Source organism: Pinus tabuliformis, chromosome J (genome assembly GCF_031772625.1).
Source record: "Pinus tabuliformis cultivar Carrire ecotype Pingquan chromosome J, CPIR1, whole genome shotgun sequence".
Classification (NCBI taxonomy): domain Eukaryota; kingdom Viridiplantae; phylum Streptophyta; class Pinopsida; order Pinales; family Pinaceae; genus Pinus; species Pinus tabuliformis.
In genome coordinates this window covers 117,474,317-117,494,653 of record NC_142295.1, presented here as the reverse complement: position 1 = coordinate 117,494,653, position 20,337 = coordinate 117,474,317, and the positions used below count along the sequence as shown (strand labels likewise).

The window sequence follows — 20,337 nt, the reverse complement described above, 5'->3', positions numbered from 1 at the left end:
TCATTTTCCACTGAATATATGGAGCAACATAGTTATGTTGGTAGGCCTGAAGATGTAGCCTAGGAGGGGTGAACTCTGTCACCAAATCCTTTGTTCTACTATTCATGAATTTTTGTATGAGTTATGTGTTGCTTATGATTAAGTTTACATGTGAAAATTAACTCATAACTTGAAGAGACCTTTTGGAAAACCTGCTTTGTGTTAACACCCATTTTTCCTTGCAAAGCATCAGAGAACGATCCCTATTTTAGGAAGAGGAAATTTACCTCCTCCTCCATTTTTAGATCAATGAAAGAAAACCATGCCAACTTCGGTTTATTCTAATCCCTCTAGTAATGGATGTATCCAACATCTTTGTGGTGTTGGATTCTCCTCATTGGGAGAAAGGTTTCTTGATCATTGAGAACGACAAATAATTAAGTGAACTATGGTGAATATATAAGTTTTATTAATTATTTGAGTAAGACACCCCTCTATCCAACTTGAATTGGACCAAACAGAGCACATTATAAAACCGATTAGAAATAAAACATGCAAACCAACTATAAAAGGTACCTCTTGAAAGCCAATACACTTGAGGAGATCAATCACCTAAAGGTCCTAGACTAATGGAGGACTAAGAAATAGTTACTCCAACCTTCTTATACCATCCTTGATCGGCACAAGTGACCATGATGGAGCTAAGCATCATGATAAGAAGAACTAATATGGTGATTGACAACTGCCACGGGTATCATGGGGACTTCCCACCCACAATCCCCTACTAGGTAATATCCTTAAAAGATAGGCCACTAAGGCTACCACCTCACAACCAAAAAATGAGAGTGAAACGTGTTATTAGAACCATATGCATAAGCAAGGTATGTAAGCCAAAAACATCTTGAAATATTGGTCAAAGAGAGTCCTACACCTCTCAAAGAGATCCATGTTAATGCCCATAATCCAAAAAAAAACATTAGCAAGGGAGTGGGGATGTCGATTAACAAGTTCCCAATGTGTCTATGTGCATGAATCCTATGTAAGAGGATATTTCTAGTAAGCATCTAATGTGAAAATGGAATTACACTCACTAGTGAAACTAGTTTCAATTTTGAGAGTGTCCTCTCCAAACCTATTTCAAGGCTTTACACCCCTAAGTTAATGTTAGTGTGTTATAACAAAAAAGTATAGATTAATTTTAATCAACACTTTATTTTTATGGCTTCTTTTTACTTACAAAATGCAACTGATATGGTGTGTATGAGACTAAATACCAATCCAATATGAAAATTAAGTGAGAATTGCAATTGTATTTCCAATTCAATGAAAACTAGATAAAGGAAGGGTAGAGAGTTATTTATTTTTCCAAGTGACAAGTTAAAACCTTAACCTCTCTCAATGATCTTTTTTTATTAATGAAATTCACATAGGAATCCAATCCACTAAACAACCTACAAATCAAATTAATTACTCTTAAGATGTCAAAGCAAGAGCACCAAAAAGCACTCAAAATATTAAAACTAAGGCTTTGATAGAGAAATGCATGAATTATGGTTTATCAAACTAGAAAAACAACAAGATCACACAAAAAATAAAGTTTCAATATGTAACTCAATGTAGTAATCCAACAAACGTACACCTATAATGATCTATAATGAAAAAAAATCCAAACCCTAAACAAGGGAACAAGACCTAAAAAGCCACATAATTTGGGTTTCTTTGTAATACCTCTAATTAGAAAGGTCACAAATAGTAACTAGAAAAATTATATTTAGTTCTCAATTCCAAACAACTAGAAAAAATATCAATCACCAATGAAGGAAATCAACAAGCAAAAACAACCTCGAGCAAAACAAAGAAAAGTTACAAAATGAAGTAGATCTCATAAATGAGAAAGGATGCAAATAAAATCTAGCCTAGATATAATCAATCAAAGATAGAGGCGTACATATATAGGCTTATACAACAAGGTCTAATCCATATCTCACTAAAAAGCTTGACCTACAGAGGTCATTACTCCCTAACAAAGGCGAATTGTATCCTTGTCGATGTGAGACCACTCCTTGGGAGTTATTAGATGTTGCACTTTCCTGGTAACTCATAGATAGGGAATGAATGGATTCCAAAGTAATTCTTTTTTGGAAAATAAAGCCTCAGATATAGAAGATACAATCAAGATCCAACCTAAAAAAGACTTAGATAAGATCAAAATCGAGAGACAAACTCTTAGATCCAATTAGAAATTAGGGATCACAAATAATGAAGGAGAATAAATACAATATGCATTTTTCCCGAGTGGAGCCACCAATTTTGTTTCATCTGAATTCACGCATAAGGAAAGGGATTATTGTACCATGGATCATGCCTCATGATTACCTAAATGGTGGGTGAAATATTCAAATCAATCTCCTCGTTACAATACAATTAACCAACCATACAATTAATAGAAAGAGATAGATAAATGATTACACCTTAGAATCCTCATAGGCTTGTGTTTCTTGCAAACCCCTTTCAACAGTTTGAAACTCCGTTCCTATTTAGAGATCCTACTCCAACTCCTCGATTTAAACCCTTACACACAAGCACTAAAAACAAGGACAAGGTTTACATCAACAATAAGCAAGTTAACATGCAACATAAACTAATATAATATATAAACCATATTTCTCACATATACAAACATGAAATTGAGAGGGAAATCACCTTTTTATTCATAAAATGTAAAAGTACATAATGAATTATACCTTGGCCATAATATTTTCTTTCATTTGATCCATTAGTTCCCTCTTCCCTCAACTTGTAGAAAAAATGGGCTCATTTGAGATGCAAGAGAAAGGTGTTATAATGCTAATTCACTAGCAGTATTGGGCTATCTCTCTTTGGTTTCTCCTTTCAACCTTGAGAGGGTCTCACTAAATAGGTCTCTCCTAGATATGGGAGGATGCATATGGAAACATAAGGTAAATATAAGTTAGGAAACTTCTACATATACTGACCCTCTACCAACTCATAATAAGATAGGTAGATTTAATCTCCTTGGGAAGGACCACTTGTGGAATTATAACCTCGATCACTACTGGGAAGAAGTCAGGGTGTATACCACATGAAAAAGTGCACACATTGATGGAGTGATGGGTACACAAGGTGCTAGGTTTGTGGGAGTGACAAGATACTAATTAAGCTCAATCAAGGAGGAGAAGGACTATATTTAAGTTATCTTTTGAAGGAGGTTGACTTATGGTTCCTCTTACTAACATAGTGTGGAAAATAGAGTTATAGCAATGAGCATTTTTTTCTATCTTTTGGAAATTTGATGTAAAAGGATGGAACAATCTAATTCTCATGGTTGTGCATAAACTTCTTTGATTAGTTTATATATAGAACATTATGTATAAAAACCCCTACTCTCCTTGAGATAAGTAATTTTAATTAGTCAGAATCGAAATCAGAAGAGAATTAATACTAGTATTTTATTATATTTCCAGTTTCACTAAATATAAAGTTCCCTTCCGTTCCTATTCAATCAATGGTGTGCTAAGTATCTACCATTCTATTGATTTATTAAACTTGTGCCTGGTCTAAGGAGGTAGGTCCCTCTTATTAGCCAGGCACTATCTTAGTGTTAGTCACATTATAGTTGTAGCATTATTTACAATTTAGTTTATTTCTTCAATCACTCTATTTTTTGTATTGTTGCAACCCTAAATTTTAATATTGCAACTTTAACATTTCATATTGTTGCAACTCTATATCACCTGTGTAGTGGTTCCACACCTGCTATACGTTGATTGAAAGACTACCACAGGTATCGGGCTGTGACAGAGAGGGTTAGAAGAGGGGGTATTTTATTTAGTAATATATGAAAATAACATTTATGGCATGAAACCACCATCATCGTTGACGTAATGGATGTTGTCCTACACACATAACCATGCCCTGTGAGGGCTATAAAAAGGGTGTCCTAAGTGGATTGATAAGGATCCTTATAACTTTTGGCACTTGAAGGCATTATTATTATAATTATGAGGTGATAATATTTCATTTTAGGCAGGCATGAGGAACATGATGCTTTACTTTACCTCCGATATTACTACTCCATGTGGTCGGCGCACAGAATGTTCTGGAGACCATATCGACTAGCTGTTAGCCAATCAAATCCCAAGTGGAAGTCCATTCTTTGATGCTTTCAAAAAACTGCTCATAAATCGGGAACAAGCCACACTCGTTAGTTGGTATGTCTAAACGACGATGCTTGGAGATGAACCCAACATTGTGTTATAGACATTTTTGTGCCTTACAGCATTGAGCATGAAATGTCCATAATCCAAGGGATCCAAAGTCCCTAAAAGAGTTGTTCCTGCCCCTAAAGGAACAAGGTCAACCAATGACAGCTTCTCCCAGAAGTTCTCCACCAAAAACAACTCAAAAACAGTCAATTCAGGATCAATTCAGAAGCTCTTCTAGCTACCTGCGTTGCAGTGCACCCCAGTACACTAGCTGACTAAGTATGGCTTTCACAAGGCTTAGCCATGAACTGACTAAGTATGCTGACAAAATATGCTATATCTAGCCTGGTAGTGGTGAGATAGTTCAGACTTCCCACCAGTTGACGGTACATAGTTCCATTCACCTCTTTGGTTCCATCATAACTGCACAATTTTACATTCTGTTCTAAAGGAGTAGATGTTGCCTTGCATTCAATCATATTGAATCTTTTAAGGATTTCCCTTGTATATTTGCTTTGTGTGATTAGTGTCTTACAAGGTTCCCTCCAAACTTCAAGACCTAAACAATAATGCAATTCACCAAGATCCTTCATCTCAAATACATGTGACAACTGATTTTTAATTTCTTCAATCAACTTGCATGTATTTCCTGTTATGATAAGATCATCAACATATACAGATATTAAAGCAACATTCTTGCCTTCATCTTCCTTGATGTATAAGTTAGGATCATTTTTGCTTCTTATAAAACCTTTCTCATAAAATAAAGAATCAATTTTCACATACCATGATCTTGGTGCTTGTTTTAAGCCATATAAAGCTTTCTTTAACCTGAAAACCAGATGCTCCTGCCCCTGTTTTACAAACCCTTCAGGCTTAACTAAATAAACTTCTTCTTTTAACTCACCATTCAAAAATGCAGATTTGACATCTAATTGATGCATTTTCCAATTATATTTTGTAGCTAATGCAATCATGATTCTAATTGTGTTCAACTTAACTATAGGTGCAAAATTATCTTCATAATCAATTCCCTCCTTTTGTGAATATCCTTTTGCAACCAATCTAGCTTTATGTTTATCAATACTTCCATTAGCATTAAATTTAGATTTATAAAGCCATTTGCATCCTATGGGAACTTTGTTTTTAGGCAATTCTATTAATTCCCATGTGTTATTCTTCATTATAGAGTTATATTCTTCATTCATTGCATTTCTCCATTCTTCATATTCTTTAGCTTCCTCATAGCTTGAAGGTTCTACAACATTCATAACATGAGACATTAATGCATAATATTTATACCTTACAGGTACTTGACTTTGACGTGATGACCTTCTTGGAGTTTTACTATTTCCATCTTTCTTTTGGCTTTGCAGAGTCTCCTCTCCTCTCTTTGGAGTGTCATGACTTCTTGATGCTACTTGCTCTTGAACTTGTACCTGTTCCTGTGCTTGTTCTTGTTCTTGTTCAACACTTGGATCTAATTTGACATAATCATCAATATCATGCCACACACTAGTATTATTTATTTTATCACCTTCATTTGCAATCTCATGAAACACCACATCCCTACTTGCAAGCAGTTTATGAGTACTGGGATCAAACAACTTGTATGCTTTCTGATTATCACAATAACCAATAAATATGCACTTAATTGACTTTGCATCAAGTTTTCTTCTTTCATCTTTTGGAATATGAGCAAATGCCTTGCAACCAAAAACTCTTAAATGACTCACTTTTGGTTTGTACCCATAAAATGCTTCAAAAGGTGTTTTAAGCTCTAAACTTTTGGTTGGACTCCTATTTTTCAAATAAACAGCAGTATTAATGGCTTCAGCCCAAAAACATTAGAGATATTTTTACCTTGAAGCATACTACGTGCACATTCAACTAGTGTGCTGTTTTTCCTCTCAGCAACCCCATTTTGCTGAGGTGTATGTGGCACTATAAATTGTTGCAGAATCCCATTGCTTTTACAATATTGATCAAATTCTCTTGATTTGAATTCCCCCCCTTGATCAGATCTCAAAATTTTGATGTAATTACCAGTTTGTTTTTCTACCATATTCTTAAATTCTTTAAAATACTCAAAAACATCACTCTTCTTTCTTATGAAATAAACCCATGTATACCTAGATCTATCATCCACAAAAATAAGAAAATACCATGCTCCACCAATAGATCTAGTTTGCATAGGTCCACATACATCAATATGAATTAATTCAAGTATTTCCCTTTGCCTTTTTTCTTTATGTATAGGAAATTCCTCCCTATGTTGCTTGCCAAGTACACATGCTTCACATTCAACATGATCATTCTTCAAGACAGGAAGACCTTCAACCATTGTGTTCTTTTGAAGTAGCATTAAATCTTTGTGATTTAGATGTCCATACCTTTGATGCCATAAATCTACTGTTGATATTGTTGTAGATGCCAACGCTTGATGACTTTTCCTGGTCACATCCAACTTATACAAGCCTCCAACTCTGGTTCCTGTGGCAATAACCTTGTACTTATCTTGAATGTCTTTCACTACACACTGTGATTTAACAAATTCCACCTTCAAATCTTGGTCAGTAATAGTAGAAACAGAAATTAAATTCTTTTTGATATTAGGGACATACATCACATTATGGATCTGTTTCTCTTGTCCATTAGGCAAATTCACACCTATTACTCCATAACCTTGAACTTTAAGTGATCTGTTATCTCCTAGACAAACATATGTTCCATCAATGTTTTCATGATATTCATCAAACCACTCCTTATTACAAGACATATGGAGTGATGCACCAGAATCAATGAACCAAGCATTCTTATCATCATTTTCCACAGACAATGCAACATCAGAAACAAACAATTTGAGATTTTTAAATCCATCATTGATTGAGGTATCCTTGTCCACAAAATTTCCATTATGCCTTCTGTTTCTTTGCCTAGACTCATTATATTTCCTTTTATAACAATCTTTAGAATGATGCCCAGGTTTGCCACAATAATAACACTCATCATTTCTCTTATGGATTGGAAATTTAGACTGTGTCATACCTTTTTGTTTTGCTTGAAACTTGCCTCCTTTGTTCTTGTCCCATGGCTTGCCTCTGTATGGATATTTGCCCTTGGCTACCAATGCCAAATTTGAACTACTAGAGCCCAAATTAAAGCTCTTCATCCTCTCCTCCTCTTGTAGAATAATTCCTATCAATTCATCAAATGTAGGGGGTTTTTCTCTAGTTGTAAGACTTGAAACAAAAATTTGATAATCTTGCACTAAGACATTTAATATGATGGTGACTAAGTCAGTACTAGACACCTTTTCACTAATATCTCCTAACTTATCACTTAAATCTTTGACACAAGATATGTAATTGCTTATATTTTCATTTGCTTCCATTTTTAGAAATCAAAGTGTAGTCTTCAAAAACAAGATTCGGTTTGTATTTGTTGTTTCATACAAACCCTTCAGCGTATCCCATGTTTCTTTTGATGTCTTGCAATCTCTGATGTGAAGAATAATGTTGTCCTTTACGGACATACGCAACAACACCTTTGCTTTTGTCTCCCTTGTCTCCCAATCTGGAATAGAACCTGCAACAATGGGTTTGGGCTCATCCCCATTCACAATGGACCGCTTGAATTTCCAATTCACATAATTTTCTCCATCAAGTTTGGTGGATTCATTCATATAAGTATCAAGCAACAAATTTGCCATAATGAAAAAACTTTCTCCAATCACCAAAATGCAAAATTTTTCACAACTTCAATATTTCCTTTCTCAATAATAACAACCCTCCTTTTCTAATATCACCAATAATAACACTTTTCCCCTCATTTTTTTTTAAGAACTCAACAAAAGATAATCGTACTTTTCATATTTTAATAAAAATGATTTCCAGACAAACTATAAGCGTTTATTACCCGCTATGAACCACTCTGATCTACGTCTACCACACATAATGAAACACACTGAACTACGGTTACACATAGTTGTTTACCTCTCCACTATATTGGCACCTCCACACTCTTCTTTATACTACAGAACAACATATATCTATTACCACATTTATATGCCACGTATGCATAAATGCTTGATAGAGTTTAAGGCCACTTGGCACATAGCAAAGTTTAAGCGTCATAGAGCGAACCTCCCAATCAGATTAAATTGTACAGTATATATAAGCACTAGCTTACAGCATATAAAAAAAACATAGATGACATTCTTTTTCTAGCAGTAAGCGCGTTACAGTAAGCAAACAAAAACACAGATGGAGTACTACTTCTAACAGTAAGCACAACACTTGTGATTGCAGTCCAAGGTGCATCCTCTGCCGCCACCGCCACCGCCAGTACAGCCAGGACCTCTCAAGCTCACAGCACATAGCTCACCACACTTCCGCTGTGCACACCAGGCCGAAAAAACAACAGATCTCCACCAACACAACGCTGCTGCCGGTCTGCTACACAACGATTTCTCACACACAAGCACAACGGGCTCTCACACTCAGCCCTCAACCTCGCTCTGATACCATAACAGACAGAGCAGGAACGCAAACACATAAACACAGCACAGAACTTGAACTCCACAACTTGCTTCCATTCATCAATCAAACAAGTATTTATACAGGATGAAGAAACTTCTGGAGTTGGTGGGGCAGTGACTTCTCTAGGAAGCTATCTAGCTCTTCAGACTTCCGCCAACTTCTCCATAAGACGCCGACTTCTCTAGAAGACACTAGGTTCTGCTTTTAATGCTAGTGGTTGGATTTATTCAATGTTTTCCAACCTACGTCTCATGGATACCAAATATTGTGTGACGTCAGAGATAGAATAAGGAAGATAAGTCGCAAACCAATTCCTGTATGTGGCATTCATAATTAATATGTACGCAAAAGGCATAAACGATGATCCTTGAAAAGAAACAGCAGATTGAAAATGTTGAGAATAGTTTGGGATGATTTACTTGTTTGGAATTTTTTAACCAAAATTATGTGAAACCAAAAGCTAGATAAAACATCTAACTCTGCAATGAAATAATTTTTACTCACTCTTAATGGTTCACTCTTAATTGTTTAGATAACATTTAGACCAATAAAATAATAAAAAAAAAAACCCATACAAAACAACTAAATAAATTACACAAATCGATAAATTGTTATGTAACATTTAAACTAATAACATAATAAAAATTAAACCCCATACAAAACGACTTGAATGTTAGTACAGAAAAGCATGGTACTGCATTAAATTGGAATTACAAAAGCATATCTTTCTTTCTTATTTATTTTGTTCATGTTCTGCTGGAATATTGGAATCTGTTCTGTCAAATTACTTATCATCTCGAAAGATTCATGCCAGAGAAGTAGTCATATTAAAATTGGCGCCACTTGTTTGCTGAGGTAATGGGAGTAGATTGGAAGAGAAACCTAGTGTTGAGTTGTCCAGATCAAATTGGATGAAATTCTCTTGCATCTGATAAGTCCATATCACAATTGATGCCACTGGATCCTCGCCTGCGTCAACAAAAGCTAGACACAACGCATTCTGTGTGTAGAGCCGTTCCATGGAGTTAGCCCCAAGGATCCTCCAAGTAGCGTTGCCCTCCAAAACGAGGTCAATCGTCGGTACGTTGGGTCCAGGAGCCGTGCTCCCTCTATAAGGGGGCTCCCCAGTACCGGTTGCGTCGAAACAGGCACCTTGAATCAAGGGGGCATAGGGCACCGCCAATGAAACTCGCTTGATCTTCATGTCGTTGGCCATCCTGGTGTAGAGGGCCACGAGGGAGTTGTAGATGGGGGTAGCCAGTTGTGTGTAGCGCGCCACGGTGCTCAGCCTCGTGCCGCCGCGTCCCCTGGTGTTGATTCGCAGCTTCTCCGCATCGATCGGCACGTCGACGCCATTGACTTTGATTCCGTGAACACCGATATAAAAGCCGTGGGTGGAGGCGTGGGTAGAGTCAGGGCTGTTGATGGGGTTCCTTATCAAGGGAGTACGGATGAGATTGCTCGAGAGGTCTGTAGGGGCTCCGCCTTTCAGTGGAGAGAAGACGTTCAGGCCGTCACCAAAGAAGAGATACCCCTCTGAATTCTCCTGTGGCAGACACATGGCAAACTTGCGACTAAATCCTCCCGCAGCAGAGAGCTGAGTTGGTAGCGCCAGCGTGGAGGAGCTCATTCCGGCGACGCCAACGGCCTCCTGAGGCAACGGGGTGCGATCAAATTCAAACTGGCAGGCGAAGGGCACTAAGGGGAACCTGGCCGGGTGGCCTGATTTCCAACCGTCGCTGCTGAGAAGCGCCGCCACGTCCTGCCCGAGGTTGAGGCCCGGTTCTGGCACAGAGCAGCTATGGTTGTTGCAGCCGAAGGCGCCGAAGCCAAAGCAGGTAAGGCATGCCGAATACTCATACGACGTGCATAATGGTGCACTGCAGTTGAGCGGTTGGCAAGTGGAGGACCTGTATTGATCATTAGCGCATCTTACCCACATGAAGTCTTGCTCTATGTCTAGCATTAGCTGCAGGATTCGCAGAGGGGTTCTCTGCCCCATCTCCACGGTGTAGTTCATTGTCTGGGGATCGTAGGTGATCGGCGTAACGAGGGCCGTCGGGCGCTTCCGGGAGGCATTTGTGGGCAATTGACAGAAGCATACGATGACGGCGGCAATGAGGACGAGAGGGAGACTAAGCGAAGGCATTGCGTGGATGAAGTGTCAGTGGTAAGTAGTGGGGCTACTGATATTGTGATGGAGGGAGGTTGCACACTAAATAGGCAGAATCGCGGAGGAGAATTCGATCCCTTGCTGCCTGGAAGTCGTCGAGTTAAAGCCGTCAACATTGACTTGAAACGCCGTAGCTGTTTGGTTTCTGAGAGATAGAAAAGTGTGCGCACAGATGCGTTGCGCGCAGTGACCTCTCAAATTGCTGGTTAATGTGGCAAGGTTTATCTAAAATTATATCAGAGTGCATTTTTGCACGTGCTCGAAAAGCCGTTTTTTCCGCCGTTTTTTCAACGCTGCAATTTGGTTCAGAGAGTGGCCCATGAAACTTCGTTCAAACGTCCATGGTTTATAAATTTACGGGGAAACCTTCTTTAAATGTCATCGGAGCACGATGTCAATTGGACATTGTCCCTTCCATTAAAATCCGGCAAATAAAGAATTTAGATTAAGGAGGAAAAGATGTGTCTTTTTTAATCTTTATCCCTACTTTCCTTCTTGGTTTCTCTTTCTTTTCTCTTTTTATTTCCCTTCTCTTCGTGCTTCCTTAGTCCTATTTTTTTTTTATATTGTTAGCATTGGATGGGTCTTCTTTCTATCTAGTTATTATTTAATATTTCTTTAATTATTTAATAAATAGTATATTTAATTTTTTTTGTTTGTTTTAATTTTAATAAGTATTATAATTCTAACATAATTTTAATGGGTTGTAAAATCATTTTAATATTATTGGGTACTTTGTGTTTACACCTTTTTCATATTATAATTTTTTAGTAATTTTATTTAGAACTTATATGTATAGATATATATAGATATATAGATATATATCATAGTTTTTTGTTTATAATATTTTTATTTATTGAATTCTGATCAGTTTTTTATTACTCTTGGTTCTAGCTTTAGAAGTTTTTGTGTTTTTTTTTTTTAATTTTTCTATTTTTTTTTGTCTAATATTTATGTTGAATTTCATTAAAAATAAATAAAAAAAATTGATATGTACTATTTTTTGGTTCTCTGGTACAAGCTATCCACTTAATGTCTTGATAATGAACCACAGTAAATGGTTCGAAATGCATTGACATAAAATTTGATATGTGATTTCTCTTAAAATAGATATTAAATTTTTTATTTTATAATACATTTCACAATTTAAAAAATAACTAATTTATAATTTTACTTTATAGTATTATTATTATTAATTATAAAAAATTTAATATATAAGATACATATATATACACTTTAAAAAACATGTAACAAGATTCTTAAGTGTGGGGATCCACTCCCAACTTATCATGGAATACTTGTAAATAGGATTTGTTACAATAGCATGATTTTCTAATACCACATACTCAAAAAACCATAACTCATGTTCATATGGCATTTTCTTAACTAGACCCACATCGAAAAAAATTGATTTTTTTTTCGATGTGAGTCTACTTTGAAGTATGTAGAGTGGGCACTCGTTGGATGTGGAATTGAATTTCGCAACCAACGGATGTCTACACTTGACATTTGAATAAAACTATAAGGAGATAAGCCAAAAATACAATAAAAAATTAGTTTTCTTCTTTTCCCTCGGAACGACATCATCATCTTGAATCATATTGGTTTTTTTAAATTTAATTTTGTTGATACATTTTTTGTTTTAAGACCCATTTTTTACCTCAAAATTCCCTTAATGGTTTCCAGAATATGAGTGTTGACCAAAAGGATTGCTAGACCTAAGGTATTGGACCCATGGACCTATTTTTATGGTGAAAGGATGATTACTACTTGAGGGATTTCCTCTAGGAACAAAGAGACTCTCAAAAACATGGATTTTGATGGGATTATACCCAATAATGGAAGGAGGACCTCTTGGTACAAAAGCACAATTATAAGTGTGAAAAATCATGGGCATAGTGGTACTAGTAGGGATATTGGCCCTAGGTAAGCTATCTTCCCAACCCTCCACTGCCCCCCAAAAAGGTATTAAAACCTCAAAAGAAAGGATTTCCTCCTAACAAAAAACTACCCCGTAGATGATATGTTCCTTTTGAAACATTATTTCCCATAAATTGAATAAGATAAAATGTAGACCCCCCTAGAAGATTCCTTGAAGAAGGTTGACCCATGCGATATTGTAATTGTTGGGATACAAGAACTAGGTGGGAACCACCCATCTCCCATAGGTTGACTTTGGCTTGCCCCCATATCCAACATAAAGCTGGATGGAGGTTAGGATATAAATAAGCATGGGAAACTACTTGGGGTTGTAGAAGCAACCATTGTGCTGCCCAAAGTATGGACAAAAGAGTAGTCAAAATGGAAGGAGTGGACCCTCTCAAACTAATCAACGATGGTGCAGACATCATGAAATAAAATCCAATCGTAAATGGTGATGAGGGATCCATCTCTCCCATGGTATATGTACTACTCTTACCATACATTTGATGAGAGAATAAGGAAAGAGGTTCGACCAAACTAGAACTCACTTGTACAAGTACAAGTTTGAGAAGACTAGTCAAAGGTGGGATGATGTGTGGTGGTGGAATCTATAACTTGGTCTTCCCCCTCTAAAACAATGATCAAATGATATAATTTTAGCTCAAAAATGAAAATGCCCAGAAAGTATTCAAACTTACATCGAATTGAAGTTCTTATCATTTTGAATCCAACGACGTTCATTTCACCTCAATTTGACACTGTATGATCAAGTTATCATAGTTTGATCGTTTGGCTCAACAACTAAAAAATGAGCAGGTTTGCTGACTGGGCAGCTGATTGGGCTACCGTACTGTTGAAATCATCCAGGGTGACTATGCAGGTATGGACCAATGAGGTTCTGCCCAGTGAAAACCTCGAATTGGTCGAATTAGCTCATTTTTTATTAGTTCATGATTTTTGTGGTGAACCAATTAGGGTGTGCTACTTGGTCCAACCAAAGGTTGCCATGTGGCACCCCACAGTTGACCAAAAATTTGGTTTGGGTCGGACATGCTAGACAGGATTCAAACACCCGACCTCTCATCTAACAGTCAAGCACCTTGCTACTGCACCATGGGGGTGGTTCTTAAAACCATAGGGCTTCGACGCTTTATAAAGTTTCCTTGGTGCAATTTTTGAGAAGGGGTCGGGTTGTCAGCCCCAACCCCTGCTCACTGCACCACCATAAAACCGAGCGCAAAGGTTAAGGGGCTTGGGACCTTAGCCCTACCCTTGGTCACAGGTTTCCCACGAGACCACACGCATATCTGAGAAGGAGCCAATGGAGAGGGGGCTCGGCAGAAGCTCCAAGTCCAGGTCACCTAGGCGCCATATGACCATGGCAAAGGCACTCAGAGGAGGGAGCTTTTTAAGGGGACCAACCCCAAGCCATATGGCCTCCAACGTGACCACGAGGGATCAACGTGAGGAGCTCGGTGGTAAGGATGAGCCATTGGCCCAGCCCTCGGCCCCATGGGTGCCAACATGACCATCAACCTGACATATAAGGGGCTAGGCTGACGGGGGCAGGAGGCTAGCCCCGGCCCTCGGTCACATGTCCCATGTGGCCAAAATTTCTTCCTTCAAGGGTTATTGGGAAATTTAAGTATCCAACAAATTGCACCTTCGGCAGGGGAATTTGTTGCCTCCGCAACGAAAAACAGGTCATATTTTTAGGACAATTAGATTGTTGGTTTGATTTGTAAGACAAATAACAAAAAAACTACATGGAGAGCTTGTAGAGCCATATCTTTGTGATTTTTTAGCTTTTTGGAGCTCAAGAATATTCTACCTAGGGATTTTTGGACATTATGTCTTTGGTGATCTTTATTTACTTATTTGAGCACATCTAAAGGAACTTTTTGTAGGTTCAATTCCATAGGTGTATGGATCAATTAGTGTTTTGGAGAAATTATTGAAGGTGTTTGAGCATGGATAAGGCCTTGTAGGGATTTTATTACCTTCAGAAGTTTACTGTAGCAATTGTTACTTGCAGATCTCTTATATACTTTTCTCACTGTCTTATTGAAGAAATTTTTCTATCTTCCCTTGAATGTGGAATTGAACTGCTTATATGCTCATGTATGCTCATTTTCAAATGGAGTACAGGGCCTTATAGGAGACACCTTATGTTGTTTATGTTTTTTTGACTGACTATAGGTTGTCATGATGTTTATGTGAGAGTTCTTTGTAGGATAATATTTCCTTAAAGGGGAAATAACCACATGTTTTATCAACAAACTTTTATGTACTCCTTTTCAACTGAATATATGTAAGGGTCTAGCTATGTTGAGAGGCCCAGAGATGTAGCCCAGGAGGGGTGAAATCCATCACCAAATCCTTTGTTCTACTCTTCATGAATGTTTGTATGAGTTATGTGATGTTCTGTTGCTTATGCTTAAGTTTAAATGTGAAAACTAACTCATAACTTGAAGAGACCTTTTGGAAAACATGTTTTGTGTTAAGATCCATTTTTCCTTACAAAGCGTCGGATAACAATCCTTGTTTTTAGGAAGAGGAAACTGACCTCTTCCTCCATTTTCATATCAATTGGTATTAGAGCCTCATCAAACAAAGTTGCAAGAATGGGCAAGAAGAGTATCCAAGAGCTAGAGGAAATGAATTTGGCTCTTCGTATGGAGAACATTGAGTTGATAAAAATGATAGAAATGGCTGAAGAGGAGAAAAGGCATATGCACCTTCAGTTGTATCATGTTCTTGAGGAATAATTTGCTGAAAGCTTCACTCATGTGACAACAAAAGACACCTCCAAAATGAAACCAATATGTAGGCATTGTTCACACAGTAGTTATGGACCATATGAGGAAAATGATGCATGTGCATTTTGTAAGCATCTCCCAGATTCTAACCATATGTCAATTGGTAAAAGTGGGTGGCTAGAGTCATCTGCAAAGTTGTCATCATCATTAGAGCTAAAAACAAGAATGGAAAGTTCAAGGAGGCAATAAACATTTCAAGTATAATTCCTTATGTTTATGTTCATAACACCTCTTTTGCAACATTTGAGAAACATACCAAAGGCATTGGTATGAAGTTGCTTTATAAAATGGGTTATGAAGAAGGAGGAGTCAACATGAATGGCCAAGGTATCACCAATCCAATCATGGTACAAGAGAGACCAAAGTATCAAGGGTTGGGATATGGTCAAAGGGAGTTTGGAGAATGCTCTAAATGGTTTGAGGCACAACAATCATCCGAGGATGATATGTCACACCAAGATGGTGGTGACAATGTTCATTTGTCTCTCAAGAAAGATGAATTATTGAAGGGACCTTGCATGTCATCATCCACCCCACATCATAAAAGCTGCATCCCAAGGGACATGCATAAATCTCATGGGTGTTTTCTAAATGATGGTAATTTTGACTATTTGTGGAATATGTATCCTTGTACTTTCTATGATGCATTTGACCATTGTGTGGATGTTTGTGAGAAATGCATGGTAATGGTTAAAATGATGGATCAGATTCTAGGCATCAAGCATGATGAATCTCTTTTGCATGAGAGGACTTCCTTGTCGAAAAGAAAGAGAAAGTTCTTTTGTACGCATTACAAGATGCATCGACATGGAAATGAACAATGTTGGAAATTACATCCAAAGCTTTGTTACAAGAAGGGAAAAGAGATTATGCAACCTAATGAAAGGGAAGCAAGAGTTGGAAAAGAGGAATCACAACAATCCTAAAGCAACCTTCTAAGAAAATTTGATGCAAAAAGAGAACCCATAAGCCTAGGAGAGGCAAAGATTGGGTAGACTGTTTGGAAAGTTGTTTTGTAAATTTGTAATTACTTGTTATTATTTACCTGTATGGGTACTTTTGTAAAGTGAACAATAATAGTCACTATGTGCAACAATTATGTTTCATTGACATTATGTTATTGGTTTGTTTAGAAGTCCATGCATAAGGGCTTTTGGAATGTATAAGTTGTCATCCAAATTTGTCATGCACTCACCGATGCAAATATTCAAGATGAAACTTGTTTTGAATAGAATACTTGTTTAATATTGTACAAAAAGACTATGGTTTTGTAGGAAAAGCCAATTATGTAATTGAATTTTTGGAACATTGTACTTTTGTGTACAAGCTCAGTTTGAGGATGGTAAAGCAAGTTTATATTGCTTTTGATTTCCAAGATGGAGTCAAGTTTGTCTTCAAGATGAAGTTGTTTTAAGCCATGAAAATATGAGATTAAAGAGAATGTTCATATTCCACTCATCAATGTTTTTGTTCCTACATTAGCGATAAGAATTTTTTGCTCGATTCTTAATAGGACAGTAGGTCCTCACGAAGAAGATAGGTGAAGTGCCTTAATTGGAGCTTGAAGGGCACCAATTGAAAAGATAGCATATGGATTGAATTTTTCGGTAATTTTGAGTTTCAACCTTAATTTAGTTACTAGGAGAAGTAAACTTTTGGAGTCCAAAAGTTCCTAGTGGGGAGGTGTGATCACGTGCTCAAATTTTAGCTTAGAAATGAAAGTGCCAAAAAAATCTTGAAACTAGTGTTAAGTTAAAGTTCTCATTGTTATGAGTCCAAAGACATTTGGTTCACCTCAATCTGACACCATATGCTCAAGTTATGACATTCTGATCGTTTGGCCCAACAGCTAAAAAATGAGAAAGTTTGCTTATTGGGCTACCGTACTGCTGACATCATCTAGGGTGACTATGAATGTATAGACCAATGATGTTTTTCCAAGTGGTAGCCTCGTATTAGCTCATTTTTTATTGGTTCGTGAGTTTTGTGGTGGACCAATTAAGGTGTGCCACATGGCACCCCACCAGTGGCCAAAATTTTGGTATGGGTCGATAGGTTAGACAGGATTCGAACACCCAAAGTCTCATCCAGCACTCAAGCGCCTTGCCACTACACCATGCCGGTGGTTCTTAACACGAAGGGGATTCAATGCTTTATAAAGTTTCCTTGGCGCAATTTTGGAGGAGGGGACGGGTTTTCAGCCTAGACCCCCGATCGCTGCACCACCATACAACCAAGTGCAAAGTTTAAGGGGCTCATGACTTAGCCCGACCCTTGGTCACAGGCTTCCAATGAGACCACAAGCATATTCGGGAAGGCTCCTGCGGAGAGTGGGCTCGATGGAATCTCTAGGTCTAGGTCACCTGAGCGCCATAGGATTGTGGCGAAGGTGCTCAGTGGAGGGAGCTTTGTAACGGAACAAAAACCAGGCCATATGTCCTCCAACGTGACCGAGATAGATCGTTGTGAGGGGCTTGGCAGTAAGGGCGAGTCGTTGGACCAGTCCTCGGCTCCATGGGTGCCAACATGACCAATGGCCTGACATATAAGGGGCTAGGCCAGCGGGGGTGAGCAGTTAGCCTTGACCACATGGCCCTTGTGACCAAAATTTCTACCTTTAGGGGTTATTGGGAAATTTAAGTATCCAACAAATTACACCTTTGGCAGATAAATTTTCGCCTCCACAACGGAAAATAGAGCGGATTTATAGGACAGCTAGACTGGTGGTCTGATTTGTAAGACGGATAATAGAAAAACTACAGGGAGATTTTGTAGAGTCATATATTTGTGAGTTTTTTGCCTTTTGAAGCTCAGTAAGAGTCTACCTAGGCGTTGTTGGACATTCTGGATCCAATGGTTACCTCTATTGTCTTATTTAAGCACATATAAAAGAACTTTTTGCAGGTTCAATTCCATGGGTGTATGGATCAAATATTCTTTTGGAGTAGTTCTTAAAGGTGTTTGAGCATGGAGAAGGCCTTGTAGGGGTTTTCTTACCTTCAGAAGTTTATTGCAACAACTGTTACTTGCAGGGTTCAGCTCTTCTATACTTTTCTCAGTATGCCTTTTTGAGGAAAGTTTTCTATTTATCCTTTAATGTGCAACTGGAGTGCTTATATGCTCATTTTTAGATGAAGTACAGGGTCTTTGTAGGAGACAACTTGTGTTGCTGATGTTTTCATGACCGAATGTAGGTTTTCATGATGTTTATGTGAGAGTTCTTTGCAGGAGAATATTTCCTTGAAGCAGAAATAGCCACATGTTTTATTAGCAAACTTTTATGTAGTCATTTTCCACTGAATATATGGAGCAACTTAGTTATGTTGGTAGGCCCGAAGATGTAGCCCAGGAGGGGTGAAATATGTCACCAAATCCTTTGTTCTACTATTCATGAATTTTTGTATGAGTTATGTGTTGCTTATGATTAAGTTTACATGTGAAAATTAACTCAAAACTTGAAGAGACCTTTTGGAAAACCTGATTTGTGTTAACACCCATTTTTCCTTGCAAAGCATCAGAGAATGATCCCTATTTTAGGAAGAGGAAATTTACCTCCTCCTCCATTTTTAGATCAATCAAAGAAAACCATGCCAACTTCGGTTTATTCTAATCCCTCTAGTAATGGATGTATCCAACGTCTTTGTGGTGTTGGATTCTTCTCATTGGGAGAAAGGTTTCTTGATCATTGAGAACGACAAATAATTAAGTGAACCATGGTGAATATATAAGTTTTATTAATTATTTGAGTAAGACACCCCTCTAGCCAACTTGACTTGGACCAAACAGAGCACATTATAAAACCGATTAGAAATAAAACATACAAACCAACTATAAAAGGTACCTCTTGAAAGCCAAGACACTTGAGGAGATCAATCACCTAAAGGTCCTAGATTAATGGAGGACTAATAAGTAGTTACTCCAACCTTCTTATACCATCCTTGATCAGCACAAGTGACCATGATGGAGCTAAGCATCACAATAAGAAGAACTAATATGGTGATTGACAACTGCCATGGGTATCATGGGGACTTCCCACCCACAATCCCCTACTAGGTAATATCCTTAAAAGATAGGCCACTAAGGCTACCACCTCACAACCAAAAAATGGGAGTGAAACATGTTATTAGAACCATATGCATAAGCAAGGTATGTAAGCCAAAAACATCTTGAAATATTGCTCAAAGAGAGTCCTACACCTCTCAAAGAGATCCATGTTAATGCCCATAATCCAAAAAAAAACATTAGCAAGGGAGTGGGGATGTCACTTAACAAGTTCCCAATGTGTCTATGTGCATGAATCCTATGTAAGAGGATATTTCTAGTAAGCATCTAATGTGAAAATGGAATTACACTCACTAGTGAAACTAGTTTCAATTTTGAGAGTGTCCTCTCCAAACCTATTTCAAGGCTTTACACCCCTAAGTTAATGTTAGTGTGTTATAACAAAAAAGTATAGATTAATTTTAATCAACACTTTATTTTTAAGGCTTATTTTTACTTACAAAATGCAACTGATATGGTGTGTATGAGACTCAATACCAATCCAATATGAAAATTAAGTGAGAAATGCAATTGTATTTCCAATTCAATGAAAACTAGATAAAGGAAGGGTAGAGAGTTATTTATTTTTCTAGTGACAAGTTAAAACCTTAACCTCTCTCAATGATCTTTTTTTA

At 37.5% G+C, this 20,337-nt stretch overlaps 1 protein-coding gene across 1 annotated transcript; it reads right to left on the bottom strand.

Annotated features, from left to right (window-relative positions):
- Window positions 1–9,551: 9,551 nt before the first annotated feature.
- LOC149225825 (putative aspartic proteinase GIP2) lies at window positions 9,552–10,895 on the bottom strand. Its single transcript, XM_089380029.1, has one exon. The coding sequence runs from the start codon at window positions 10,893–10,895 to the stop codon at window positions 9,552–9,554; it is 1,344 nt and encodes a 447-aa protein (XP_089236155.1).
- Window positions 10,896–20,337: the final 9,442 nt, after the last annotated feature.